The following is a 15,027-nucleotide window of genomic DNA, read 5'->3' on the forward strand; positions in this document are numbered from 1 at the left end:
CCAAGGAGGTCTGTCCTTCTCTTTGGTTATGCTGAGTGTCTACTGAGGGAGGAGAGGAATGGAGAAGAGGCTCTTCCACAGTCAGCATGGTAGGCAGTAGGCTCTCAGGGTGCTTCCTAGAGGAGGAAGACCATCCCTGCGGCTAGGCCCTGGGTCTTCCTAGCTAGGCAGCCAAGTGCTCCGTTGCCATCACTTCCTCCTAGCTGTGACTTCCAATGCTGTTCCCTCAGACTCCAGCCTGGTTTTCTCTAACTTTGCTGATGATGAGGACAAGCTTAAGGTTTCACACTTAAACTCAGAATCAAAATGAAACACACACACACACCTAAGGTCTGAGCTTGAAATTTCGACTGGCTATCTCAAGCAGACACAGAGCTAAAAACTGCAAGGCTGATGTAGAAACAATATTGTATGGTTGTATTATTTTCTCAATCGAAGGAATATCTGTAGGGAGCAACTGTGACTGTCTGGAATCAAACTTATATGCAAAATGTCAGGGCTGAGAGAGATACTGATCTCAGGGTTGTGAAATGAGTCCGGGGTTTGGGAGTGCAGGAGGAAAAGAGTAAACAAGACCAAACACTCAGAGTCAATCAAATGACTGGTCAGTCCTAGCCCTCACCATAAAATTAGCTAAGGCCTCGCGTATGTGGAAACAAGATTGATGGCAGTAGAGTCACAGAAGCCAAGAGGCAGAGTCAAAAATTGGGCTCTGTCTCCTTTGCCTCAGTCTATTGGCAGTTAAGGAACTGAAGAATTTCTCTGCTGGAATGAGTCACCTAATTTTTAGACATTACTCTGGGACAGCAGTAATGTGAATACTTTGGGATTTTGTTACATTGGCATTGTAAGTCTTTTATGGCCTGATAAGACAGAACTCCCGATGCATATCAAGGTTAAATAGGTTGGAGCAAGAGCAGGACTGGGGATTACTGCAGTAAAATTTCCCATTGCCAAAGGCTGTTTTCAGAAGATGAGAGATGTTCTGTCTTCCTGAATATAAACTCTCTCACACTGTGGAATCCATTACACAAAACAAGGTGCTAAGTCTTAACAGACATTGTGTTCATGCTGAAAGCAGTTATCAGATCTCTGATTTAGCCTATAGGAGAATGAAAGAAAATGCTAAAATACTTGCTTGTCTGTGTAAACATGATCCCCAGTATGATACAGCAAGTAACAGCTCTTGAGTCACTGTGTATTTCTGTGATTCCTGTCTGCTTACCATTTCAGGCTGGTGGCCTTAACCTCAGCACATGTAAATTGCTGTGGTTTCAGAAACTTATAACTAATCCCCTTGTAATCAGAAATGATATGGATTATACCAGGGAAGATTTCCTGTGAGGTCAACTTTTCTTTTGTTTGTTTCCAAACATTCAGTTTCTCTTCAGTTCACCCACATGTTTCACTTATAACTGAGAAACACTGTTTAAACTCAATCATTGTTGCTGATTTAAAGCCTACTGTGTTTGTAGACAGACTTAGTGATTCACTTAGGAGGAAAACCTTAGCCAGATGGCGCTGCTTCATGAGTGACGCTGTTAAGACTTGGAAGAGATCCACCAGCCAGCATGATGACATGGCTGATGGGAGTAGGGACTTCACTCCAAGGAGCCATGATATGGGCTAGGGTCAGGACTAGGTCTGTGGTGCATTCAGGGATAGATACAACTTGCAAATCTACCAGCAATTTTCTAGTGATGGGGCAGGTCCATGGGCAAGCAGGGAAGCCCTGCTGATTCATTCAGGTCTGGGACAAAGCAAATAGAGGCTGAAGATATGTGTGGATGTGTCTGGGATCTTTCTGTGATGGAGGGGGCTAGTGTTATGCCCATAGCTGAAAAGCAGCTCCCAAGGGATAGCAGGGCCAGGTTCTGGTTTCCAGCACTCTTCACAAGAGCTCCTAGTGGAGAAGAGCTGACCTGGGACAGAGCCAGCCCAGTTCACATCTTCAACAAGACTTCAGGCGTGCACTAAGAGTCCTGACAGCAAGAACATCAACATGTGCCTTCTTACAGAGAGAGGGAGCTAGGCAGAAGAGAAATTCATGTTTGGGAGTGAAGCATCTGTGATCTGATTATCCTTCTGTGTTGAACATATTACAAAACAACTTGGCTTAAATTGGGGATATATTTCACAAAAAAAAAAAAAATTTCTGTCTAGACAAGAGCTGATGATCCTGGATTTTCTAGCTGATTGATCGCCAATTGCCAATTATCTCAAACTAATGAATACAATTGTAAATACTAATCTGAACATGTCAGAAACAAAAACATATTTTGCAGAGCTTCTAGTTTAGCATTTATAATAATATTACTGAAGCTTATTTATAATATTACTGGAATTAATTGGCTGTCAATTAATGCTAGTTAAAACAAGATCACAAACTTCCACCTAACCTGAAATTGCTCATGTAAGGTCTAATCTTTCAATATAAATTAAAGTCAATAAGACACCAAAACTGACTGTTGTAAGTTTACAGTCACTTTTCAGACCATGCCAAATGTAGGAAATCAGATGTATCTGCCTAATGGGGGACAATGAAACCATGTCCAACTGTCTTTCCAAGTCATTATTGTTGGTAAGTTGTGGTTAGAGGACTGCTGGGGCAAGGTTCTGTAGATATCAGTTTTCAGGCACATCATGAGTCCCACTCAAAGCTTTCAAATATAGTCTCACAGTGAACTGCGTTAGAGATGATTAAATGTAATATTTGAGTACCATATCCGTAAGCCTGATCAAATAGCTCACCAATCAAATCTTGAAAAATATTAGCCTTAGTAGTGACAGTCACTGCAGCACTGAGAACCACTTTAACTGGGGAGATTTTAACAATGAACACGATGTTATATATTACAATAAATTACAACTCTGTTATCATATACTGCCTTTGGCCAAGTTTGTTTATGATTCTGAAAGCTGCAGAAATTTAGACACCATAGAAAATATACGTTACAGCCAACTGAACAGGAAACAAAATGCTTCTCAGTTAGCTCCATATTTTCAAAACAAGTTATCTTTTCAAAAGTAAGAAAGCAGCCTCCTTAGATCTTGCAAAGCAATATTCTTCCTGTCCTTTGTCCCCACTAAGTACCTGACTGACATTATTGTGAATCATATCATTACAAGAAGGAATGCTGAAACACATCTGGATCACTGGGAGCCTCTGATGTTGTGGAGAAACATGATTAAATAGAAGGCACTACTTCTAGAGCAGCCCTCGTAAAATACATAATATAGTTAGTGTATATAAAGTAACAAAACTTATTTTACTTTTTTAGTGTTAATTATTAATATATATTAAAAAAAGAAAGCACCAAAGCCATAAAACTGGTGGAGTATATGACCTTGTTTTTGTGAAACTAATGCATCAGTCTGGTTTGATGGCAGTGACTCCAGTTCTTAGAGAGCTCTCAAGTGTTCATCACAGATTTTTGGTGAAATTTTACTCTTCCCATGTTTCATCCTCGAAAACAGTTGTTGAAAAATGTATGTACCAGCAGAAAGCAATGATATGAGGAAGGCATGACTGCAAAGTGATTTTCTCTGGTAAAAGAGGGATTATGAAAGTCTGGTAAGGAGACATGATCAAATTTTGAATTGCAACTCTATATGTTTCACTTGAAAATTCACAAGGAATATATTTACATTGACTGAAAATGGAGTTGCAAATGAACCTAAAAAACCAATGATTTTTTTTTTTTTTTTGCAGTTTTAAAATTCCTTTATCAAAATGAAAAGCACAACTGCATATTCTTGCTGTTCACAAGAGTGTGTGTAGCCAGTGTATCAAAACCCATGACCGTATCTGCCATCACTATGAGCTGGCACAGCGCTGTGCCCCCATGGGGCTGGTAGCGCTCTGATGTTCGGTTGGTGCTGAGGGGCCGGGCTGCCGCCATGCTGGCGTGGGGCTGGGGGAGGCCGCAGTGCCAGATGTGCCGGGCAGCATGCGGCCTGTGGGCTGCGGGTTGGGTGTGTCTGGAAAAACACAGTCTCCACTGCAAGTTGGGAGCCAATTATGTGACATTCAAACCAGAAACTACCATCGAACATCAATTTATGTTACACCTGGTTGATTTTACAGTGCTCTGATTTATTCCATGCTTTGTACTTTATCAAACAAGCTGTCAGCAACGCACTGCAAGTACAAGAGAAAGCTGGTTTGTAGTTGTTTATCTTATTATGAACTGTTGCTGTTACTATGTTACTGCCAGGCAAGGCCATTCACATATCAAGCACCATGCTGGGCTCTCCAAGAGCACAATTTTCAGTTCTCCAGTTTCTTCTAAAAACTTCCTTTTTCCTGATTATCGACTTAAGATGTGCTGATGGGTGAGAAACAGGAAATGAAAGTGATGCAAATCTGAAGTGAAGCTGCCCGTGTCGGTAGCCAGCATTGCAGGTGAAACTAATCAAGAAAAACAAGCAAGTGGCAAACTGTGTTCAGGGAAGGAAGTAGTATGGATGGCTCTGGTGCCGTTTTGTGCTTTGTCACTTGCAACAAGAGCAAGAGGTCATGTTTTGTCAGTGTTATCTTTCTGCAGGCTTCTCCTCTTGGCAGATGTAAAATTCACTTTTCTCCCAACAGGTAAATCAACTTGGTGATTTGTTTCAGCGTGTTGAATTCATCAAGCCAAAGTTAGAGGATGACCTGCCAAATCCCACACCAGATCACTCACATCCTGGTCAAGCCTTATGATCATTGAGAAGACTAATCTCTCTGCTTTTAAATTAACTCTGTTATTTTGCTGTCAGGTACTGCACCAAGCATGGAGAATGAACAGCTCACTGAGAAACAGCAGCAGGTTCCCACCTCACCTAGGCAGGACATCCAGGGGCAAAGCAAAGAGGAAGCTGTCCCCAGCTCGCAGCCCCTATCCCCCACAGACCAAACCATCTCCCATCCTGAGGTGGCCACGTGTGACATCTCGGAGGAGCTGAGCCGGCAACTGGAGGACATTATTAAAACCTATGGGTCTGCAGCCAGTCTGATGGAGAAGGAAGGCACTACACCAGGAACTGACAAGCCGGAGAAGGGAGATGTGGGCAGTATGGAGGATGCAGAGTATGAGGATGCAAATGAAGAAAGTGAGAAAGACAAACCAGCTCCTGGAGATGCTTCAAGAGCAAAGGAGCCCAGCGCCAGCAAGGAACAAAAGCTGGAGAAGAAAATCCTGAAAGGACTAGGCAAGTGCTTATGTACTTACATAGTTGCTCCACTAACAGAGCTAAAACCTCCCTGTACTTCACTCTTTCCCTTGTTAGGCCTCTGCTATGGCTGATAGGGACCACAAAAAACTACAGTGACTGTTATAACTTTATCTAATTGATAAAAATTGTCAGCAGTTACCCAAAAGATACAGTAGGTTTTATCAGACATTAATCCTTGTACAGAGATGAAAGCTTAGGATTTTATCACATGGCTGATAGACTAGTGGTCCACCCAAACTAGTGGCCAAAGATGCAAGTTTGAAGACACACTGAACAGTACTGCTTCTTACACAAACGGACATCTGATCTCTTGTTTATGCCTCTGTACATTCATTTATTTTCCTACTTCCTCAGGTATGACTTCTCACTGGTCATAACTGCGCTAATGGTGCTACTACGTGGAATGGCAGAGAGGGAAACTGCAGAACGAATTCACTGCTAGGGTCTCGTTATATTTTATTCAGCAGACTCATCACAAACTGTCTGCAATAAATCAATAAGCTTGTTCTCCCTAAGCACAGTCATTGGTCCTCTTGGCCACTTCAGGACCCTCTTAGCTGAGCTTAAAATTCTTTCTACCGGACAGCCACTAGAGAGCAATGTAGCTGCATCCCAGTCTAGCAAACGTGTAGTTTATTTCCACTTATACATAACTTCCACTGATTGTCATGCCTCTTTTCTGCATGAGAACTGAAACCCAACAGTATTCTAATCCTACAGAAAAATCACTGCAGAGTGTGCTTAAAGAAACAGGGCTCTTTTTCCAGATTCCTTGGACGTCCATGTAAAATACAGCTCCCCTGTTCCAATATCCTTGGCTGTGGTGCACTTGTTGGTACGTCTCCAAGATGAGTGGAAACACTACTAAAGTACAGTTCTCCAGCTGCACTTGCAACACTATTTACTCCATGATTGATTTTAGCTCCCTTGAATTTATTTATAACAGTGCTATAGGGATAACTTAGTCTGAAATAGTGGATTTTCTCCACAAGTAAACTTCTGGGCTGCACTAGAATTGAAATGGAAAGAATCTGTCCTAAAGATGAAGGTGAATTTTCCCTCCCAGTCTTTTGGGAAGAGGTACATATGGAAAAGTATGTCTAAGCCCATTATACCACAGCCATCCTCAGCTCCAGGGAAGCCAGGGACATTTTGTATTCTAAGAACAAGCAGTATTCAAGCTCTAGCTCATACTGAGGGCTGAAATGAATACCAAAAAGTATCAGCGTGGAAGCAATACATGACTCTCTACACAGTGATTTAGTGATGTATGCCAAGATAATTATTAGACTGTCTCTGGTATCCATATTCATTACACCAAGTCAGGGAAATGTTTTACACCACTCTCATATAACCCAAACCTGGCTATCCGAGTATGGGTTGAGCAGCACAAGAGTATCCCAGTTTCTGTCAGTTCACTCCTGCAAAGGAGTTACATATGCGACCCAGTCATGTTACAAAAATATTAAATGAAAAAAAAAAGATTATACAGGAAAAAGCCAATAATTTTTGCTGGAATAAAATACATTACTGAGGTATGAAATGGGAGAAAATTCAAGCATGATTGTTCTTACTGGGAGAAAATAAACAAGAGGAATTCACAGTAAAGATGGTCCCCTTCCTTCCAAAACACCCCTCTCCTCCCTGAGTTCATTCATAAAAAAACAAACATTCATAAAATACGATTCATACATAAAAACAAACACACAGCAATTTCATAACAGTATGTCATCTACAAACTATCTCTATCATCAAATCTCTGCTTCTTTTTAAGGAAAGGAAGCCACCCTACTGATGCAAAGCTTGAACAAGCTGAATACTCCAGAAGAGAAGCTGGAACTGTTATTCAAGAAGTATGCTGAGCTGGTGAGTACAGCACAGGTTCTCTCCTAACTGTTTAGAGAGGAACGCATAAGCACACACCATTCAGCACAGCCCAACCTCGCCTAGTAGAAGCATCTGTCCTTATAAAAAAAGTAATTGTCAGGGTTAAATAATGAATTATGAGTGAGAGAAGGGGGGGAGGGAGTAAAAAGTCAGGAAAACAAGCTGGAATTTGAGTTGAATTTGGAAAGAGCTAAAAAATTGATAAGACAATATTTGTACTTAAAGATAAATCTGTGTAAATATTTCTGGCACAAGGAGGTATAACTGAAAGCATGGATTCACTGGGATGCTATATAGTCATAGCAACAAAAAAGGTCTTTATTAAATCTGTTTATTCACTTTTATTCTTAACATGTCTTTCATACATTTCTACATACATTTTAATACTGTGAGCATAATTCCATTTTTCAGGGAGAAGATGATTTTATTCTAATCCTCTAAACATCTCTCCCTTCTTCAAGGGATGTATGTTTCTTCTCTTGTAAAAACTGCTTTCGTTAAGAGATTATTCACAACTATTTTAGATTGAATACCCATTTTACACATCTCTAGAGTATTCACTGGTATTCGTCAGATCCTCATGTTGGAATATTGGAATAGTGTGATTAATTTTTAATCCATAGTTATTTAACAAATCTGTTTAGTTAGGTAAGTTAAAGAAGATGCAGGAAAAAAAAAAAAAAGAAAAAAAAAGCCTTTTCTCTAGTGGCATCTTTTGAAAAAAGCAGTCCTTTTCTTTGCACATGCATCGATCATCACAGTAAATCTGCCTTTCTTGCTCAGACCATAGGGATGCAACAGCCTCAAGTCCTCCCAACCTTCATGCTGGCATTCAGGCACTGCCAGTGTGTCCAGATAGCTAAAAAAGATGGGACAGATTCCTTCAACAGGTTAAAAAAAATGGAGCTATGGAGCTGTTTTACACTACCACACCAGCGCATGCACTGGAGATGAGCTCAAGCTCACAGCAGCTCAGAGTTGCAGGCACTCTTGCTTTCCTTTTCTGCAAGGAGCCCTGCATACCTCTGCATATGGGTGTTCCTTCACCTTGCATATCATTGATCTGATCAAAGTGGAAACAACATGCAGTATGAAGTTCAGAGTGTAGAAAATCAGAAAATAGAGAATTGAAGCCAATCATCAGAGAAACTGAAGTATAGTGAAATGAACAGTAAAAGCCCCTGAACCATAATGTTACACCTGTAATGATGACCTGACTCCCCTTCTCTGTTCTCTCCACAATGAAGATGGCTTAGTTTCAGATAAAGGGTTTTCTTCAGTAGTTAAAAGTCTCTATGTCCTTAAGCAGTGGAAATCTCACAAGTGAAATGGCTGCAGCATTTTACAGTTTACGGAGGCTGAAAAATGTGCCAAGCAGAACACTGACTTTGTAATTGGTTTTATGCACAGATGTGTCCATGTCTCATCATAATGTGATGTTCAGCTTTCCTTTTTTTCCATGTAAAATTCTCTGATTTCATAAATTGGGCTCTGGCACTTTATAATTGAGCCCTTGCCTAAAGGGACTTTGTGCCCACAAATTAACTGAAACAGGATTTCTGTGATGTACTCTCCATTGCATTCGGGCATTGTTGGAGCTCTGGACATGGCCCACATTGCCAATAACCCATGAAGGAGAAAGTAACTAAAGCAAAAATGCATTCAGTTTTGACATCCTGTGCAATGTCACTAAAATAAATCCTTTAATTAATACAACACAAGGCTTGTGGGAAAAACCTTTACACTACTCACTCAGCACGGCTTGTTAGCAGTTACCATTCTGTCTGTTCCCTGTTGCCCATCTCCATCACACACTTCAGGTCACTTTTTGCTTTTGCTGAGTTATTTTCCAGCTGTATCAGTTCCCTAGTCCAGTTAATCATGTGGTTATGTGAGCACTTCTGCAGCACAGCTCTGGGAAGAGTGCAGCACTGTGCCAGGCTGAGTGAGCTGGGTGCTGGCCATGGTTTCAGAGCATGAGGTGACGCTGCTGGCTCTGACTGAAGATGCTGCTCATATTTAGGGACACAACATAGCACTATGTCCCCACAGTCACTCAGCTATATGCTATTTAATTGTTAGCACATGCTCTGGCACAGCCTATCATGAGTACATGCAAAAATGGATGGCATCAGAAAATAGTTTGGGATGCATCCCTGCTGGTATGAATGAGGCCATGCCTACAGGGAGAAAAGCAACTGAACCATTTGGACATAAGCTGTGTCCTACTACTTGCCACCAGAGAGCATTTTATCTGCTCATTTTGATGTAGCCAGAGCAGTCGGAGCTGGTAGAGAAGACTGTGCTTTATTTTAGTTTTTGCCTACAAACAGTCATTATGGAATTCCATGTGAATGGTTTATTTTCAGAAATCCTGAGTTTCTCTCAAGTTCTGGGTGCAACTGTACACTTTCAAACCTAAGTTTCTAGAGCAAGGCATTTTTAATGAAAACAACAACAACAAAAAACAAACCAAAAGATGCTTGGAAACTTCTGGTATCATGACTAAGAGCTATTTCATTCTGAACCCCCTACCTCAAACACAGCTTGACCAAATCATCTTAAATTTGGACAAAGCATTATCTACTAAACACAGGCTACACGTGAAAAATGTGAAGAAAAAGAACATTTTTTGTGTTTTAAAAGGGAAGAAAAAGGGACCAAAATCAAGCTTATAAAGGAAAACAAGACTTTAATTACAGAGACGCTATTTTTCCCTACAATACTAGAAGAATTATTCCAACTTGATCAAATGTAGAGGCCTTTATTCCAGGGTAAAAATACACAGAACACATGCTGAAAGTTGAGCATAAATTGTAAATATCCTCCAAGCTGCTGAATGCTTTGGTTTGTGGTATGACTAGCAGTGATGTGATTGATAATACGCAGAGCTCCATACTATAAGCATAAATCACAGAACATCTGCAGAAAACAGATCCTTGGGCAGAGAAAGTGCTACATATTATTCCTGCCATCTGTCTTGTCTGAGCTCCACATCACTCCTCCACACTCATAAACTTTCCCAGTCATACTGGGGTTAATAATCAGTACCAGCAGTATCATATTGTTAAATAATGGTGCCCTAATAGCAGCTATTATTATTAAGGTTTTCATATTGCAGCTCATGAATAACTGGAAAACATCTGGACTTTAGGAAACGTCTCATAATACATACATGCCTGTAATAGAGACAAGGGTTGCTGCAGGTTGGGGTGGAAGAAGAAATCATCAAAAGCTCCAGAGGTAAAATGCTTCCTGGACATTTCTGTTACAGTGTTAATTTGCAGTACAGCAAATTTGTCCAACAGCCAGTAACAGGCATGTTTCAGAGGAAATGACTGATCTTTGTGGAGCTGCTATCAGCAGTACTGATGCTCCCTCTCCTCCCATCTCCAGCATGGTGCTCCCCTCCAGCCCTTTGGGCAACACAGGTCCTACACATCTGCAGAAACAGTTGCCAGGCTTTATATTCCTCAGAACTTAGGTGGAGCCAAAGAGCCAGAAAGAGGTTTGATTCCCTGTAACCCATCCGCATGACAAGGGCCTTCAGAAACACGACTGATGGACACTCCATGAATGAGTGGAGCCTCGCAAAGCGGAGGTGCCCACTGGATGTTCAGGGGAATTCTTCCCTGAAAAGCCTTGTCCTAGTTTGGCTGGGGTTGTGTAAATTTTCTTCCTAGTAGCTCATAAGGCACTGAGTTTTGGTTTTAGGATGAGTATAGCATTGGTAACACACCATTGTTTTCAGTTGAGCAGCACTTGCAGTAAGTAAAGGGCTTTTCAGCTTCCCATACTGCCCTTCCAGTGAGGAGACTGTGGTGCACAAGAAACTGTCCCTATCTCAACCCACGAGTTCTGGCACTTTTCAGTTTTCTTCTCCATCCCACTGTGGGGATTACTGAGTGAACAGCTGTGTGGTATGTAGCTGCCCACAGCGTTAAACCACAACAGGTCTCCTGCTTCCAACAGCAGCTAAGCTTTTGCACAAGCTCTTTCCTTTGTCTCCCATGCTTTTTCTGCTGTTTTTTTTTTTAAACAGTTTTCTAGGGTTTCTAGGAAATCTGGGGAGTTCTTTTTCGTGAAGCTGTAAAACAGAATGAGCTACTATTGAGTTATCTTATGATCTGGAGAAATCTCACTGTGTAAAGAGCTACCAACTGCTCCAGTTTTTAAAATTTCAACAAAAATAAAACTTCACAGCTACCCTTCGGATAAGTTGACTTTCTTTTCTCTCCTTCTCCTCTCCACTTGTTTTAAATCCCCCCTGCCCAGCTTGAGGAGCATCGTGCTGAGCAGAAGCAGCTCAAGTACCTGCAGAAGAGGCAGGCCCAGATCACCAAGGAGAAGGACCAGCTGCAGAGTGAGCACAGCCGAGCCATCCTTGCTCGCAGCAAGCTTGAGAGCCTGTGCCGGGAGCTCCAGAGGCACAACAAAACCCTCAAGGTGAGTCCTGGCTACATCAGGGTACCCAGCAGAGATGGAAGAAGGTGCCAATGCCTTCTCACCTTGCTTCAATACCAAACTGTAAGCGATATTTGAATCTACACAAATAATGTATGCTCAAGTCTTTATGCCTGTTTACATCAAGGCCCTTCTTTTCTTCCTTTGGAAGTGTCCAAGTGCTTCTGAGTGTTGAATGTGTTGTAGTTGTTTTTTGAGCAGAGTTCAACTGGGGCTGTTCAACCCGGGGGAATTTCAGGAGGGATCTCATCAATATCTATAAATACCTCAATGGAAGGTGCAAAGACAATGAAGCCACGCTCTTTTCAGTGGTTCCTGGTGCCAGGACAAGAATTCATGGGCACAAACCAGAACACAGGTTGTTCTGTCTGTGTGGGTGTCCAAAAACTGCTGCAGTTTGCCTAGAGGGGCTGTACAGTCGCCTCCTTGGAGATCTTCAAAAGCTGCCTGGACAACCTGCTCTGGGTGGCCATGCTTGAACAGGCAAATGGGATCAGGTAGTCTCCTGAGGTCCCTTCCAAGCTCAGCCAGTGATCCTGTGATTCCAATTTCACCAATGTTAGCTGTAAGTCCTTGTCATATTACCAGGTAGATCAGCAAAGGGAAAACTAGTAGTGCCAACAGTCCAGTTCTGCCACATTTGCTGTGGCAGGTCAGGCTTTCCCTTCCAAAAAGGTTATTCACCCAGATCCAGGCCTGGCTGCCACACCAGCTTTCAGTACAGCTTCAACATGCTGGCATGGAGGGGCCAAGAGTGGAGAAGACCACTCGGGAAGGGTGTTTTTTAAGCTACACCAGGTCTTACAGAAGGTATCTTCTCAGATTCCCAAGACTGCAAATGTGAATACATGTGTATCGCCGGAGAAATATGAACACCAGATTTGCTATACAGGACTCATAGAAATCTGGCAGCTGTTTTTGCATTATTTGAGCACTTAGGCATTTTCAAGTGATCTGTGATATCTGTCAATCAGGACATCAGTCTTCAAGACAGAAAGGATGCTGACACTGCTTGTGAAAGGTGTCTGGATTATGAGCACCAGTTCAAAATGGAAATTTTCAGGAGTGCCAAAATGCTGGGATCCATTTATCACGTCTGCCTATCCCTTGGTGCATCATGCCATTTAAACATGAAATTTATATGACTATTCTTGAAAAATCTTACGTTCAGGAAATACATTTCTGCTGTGATCTTACTTTTTTATTTTGAGTGAATGTCAATGACAGTGGCATCATACAAAAAGCTTCTGCTTTGGTCTATTAAAAATCCTTCTTAATGAGGATATAATTATCTGTAGAATTACACATATAAATTCTCAGCAGCAAGAATCACACCTTGTATAACCTCTATTAACAGATTTCTACTCATTTTTACCAACTCAGGAGCAGGCCTTTAGGATCTAACCTCAACTTTTATTATATGCTGATAAGAATGTATCTGTAAGAGGGAATGGCAATGTCTAAACAGATGCAGTGCATGAGTAGGTGGATGGCAGTTTAATGGGCAGGAAAACTAGAAGCAAATCTCCAGGCACTCAGTTACGGTAGCTCGAAACCATCAGTTAAATTTGTGCCTGCCATTCGTACAAAACCTGGTGTGTATTGAGCTATATACCTCAGTATCAATCCACACTGATCTACCAAACCTTCTTTGGCAAAATCTCTCAGTAGAAATACAAACCAGCTTTGGAGTGATCTAAGACTTATGATTTATGACAAGATTTATGTCCAAGACAGTGGAAAACTGAGGTATACAGAAAAACTGATTATATTCAGAAAACATATTTGGAACTGGTTCTGTTGAATGACTTGTACTATCTTCCCAGCTGCCATATGCTTATTAATCACACTATTAGAGAATATAATCTTTCATTTCAACCTTGCATATAGTTTATAATGCACTTCATCTTTACATTTAGAAAAGTCTCTTCCCAACATCTTCACATCTGTAGGGCTGTTTTGCTTTGTGACAGTGTCTCCAAAATAAAATCATCAATTTCTCGTTCCGTTCTGTTTTTTCCCCCTGTAGCTATGCCAGGGAGGCAGGAAATGCCCAAACCAATTTTTCAGTAAGAAGAAGTGTTCAAATTTTGGCCACTTCTCTCTATGGAGCCAGAAAACTTTTAGGAAACACTGAATATTTTTTTTTCCTCTGGTTCCTGCCTTTTTTGCATTTAAAAAAATAAAATAAAATAAAATAAAATAAAATAATAATTAAATAAATCAGTATGACAGTATATTTGCAGAATGGATTAGGACTGAATTAACAAACGAATACATTTGATGTTTTTATCTCTTTTGTCTCTAACAATTTTAAGACAATTAATGGAATATTTGCCTTTAGGCTTTACCTTCTGGAGATCTGTGAGTCTCCAGAATCTCATTTCAGTTTATTTGAGTGTAATTTTCTTCTGCTTATGACTGTACTGGGAGGGCCTAAAACAGGAGAATCCAAGTGTGTTATTCTTAAAACTTCATGCTTAAGTAATTTTTATTTTGGCTTTGGCAGAACAGAGAAAGTGATTCATAATTTTTTTTAGCTCTTGGGATTAGCACTTCTGATTACGTTCTAAAGACTGGAAAATAAAAATTGTCAGAGATTGTGTCATTTTATTAGCAAAGGAGAAACCTGGCTTGCTCAGATCACGAACGTCCTCCAACTTGCCATGTGGTACATTATATGCACATCACGTCACGTAAATGTCATCTTTACTCATCTGCTGTGTGGAGCTCCCATTAATTGGAGATTGGTGCAGCCAAGTGGCGATGAATATGCAATGCAGAGTGCACTGAAAATCCACTGTGCATCAGAGAAGATAATTTCTGGCTAGTGTTGGAAACTGGCCTCAAAATTTCACTTATTTACAGTCCAGCTATTCAAATTATTTCTTTGCTGTTACATTTCACAGCAGAAAACAGATGTTTAATTCTCCCTCCAAGAAAAGCAAAATAAATGTTCAGGAAATAACAATATATTCCCACTGCAATGGAGAACAGCTCTGCTAAGAGCAATAGCAACTCATTTCTTTGCATTGTGTTCATGTTCTGCCAATTATCGGACAGTCTGGTGGCTACTTAGTGTCTTGTAATGACATGAATATCTCCTGTCCTTCCTGCTACAGGCATTAAGCAATGACTTTCATACAAATGTCACAACCGTCAACAGTTTTGATTATGGACTTGGCACTAAACTGCAGACCTGAGGCTCAGACCAGGCTGCCTGGGAGTGAGGAGAGCTCACTGAAAATGAGGAGTCTGCAGTAACATCGTTTCTGCTGATAGGGCTTCAGATTAACGGTTGTCTTGATCTGTCCTGGAGAGAGATAAGGACCAGAGATAAAGCTGCACTTCTATTTGCAGATTATTTCACATTCCAGTGCTAAATCCCAAACTACAGAATACCTTTGTCTTTGTTTTACAAGGTTTAATTCAATGCATTTTTACATTTTTAGCAGTAAAACA

General features: G+C 40.9%; 1 protein-coding gene across 2 annotated transcripts in view; it reads left to right on the forward strand.

The window, feature by feature from the left end:
- Nucleotides 1-15,027, forward strand: part of TXLNB (taxilin beta) — a 40,162-nt gene that overhangs the window by 1,661 nt on the left and 23,474 nt on the right. The window contains exons 2-4 of one of the 2 annotated variants that reach the window (XM_003204163.5): nt 4,759-5,190; nt 6,989-7,080; nt 11,377-11,547. In XM_003204163.5, the coding sequence (XP_003204211.1) occupies nt 4,773-5,190; nt 6,989-7,080; nt 11,377-11,547 (681 nt within the window). In that variant the 5' untranslated portion in view covers nt 4,759-4,772. Of the gene's footprint in view, nt 1-4,758; nt 5,191-6,988; nt 7,081-11,376; nt 11,548-15,027 lie in introns of those variants that run through there. The other variant, XM_085217173.1, reaches the window with a different exon arrangement.

Source organism: Meleagris gallopavo, chromosome 2, assembly GCF_905368555.1.
Source record: "Meleagris gallopavo chromosome 2, MGAL_WU_HG_1.1, whole genome shotgun sequence".
NCBI classification, from domain to species: Eukaryota; Metazoa; Chordata; class Aves; order Galliformes; family Phasianidae; genus Meleagris; species Meleagris gallopavo.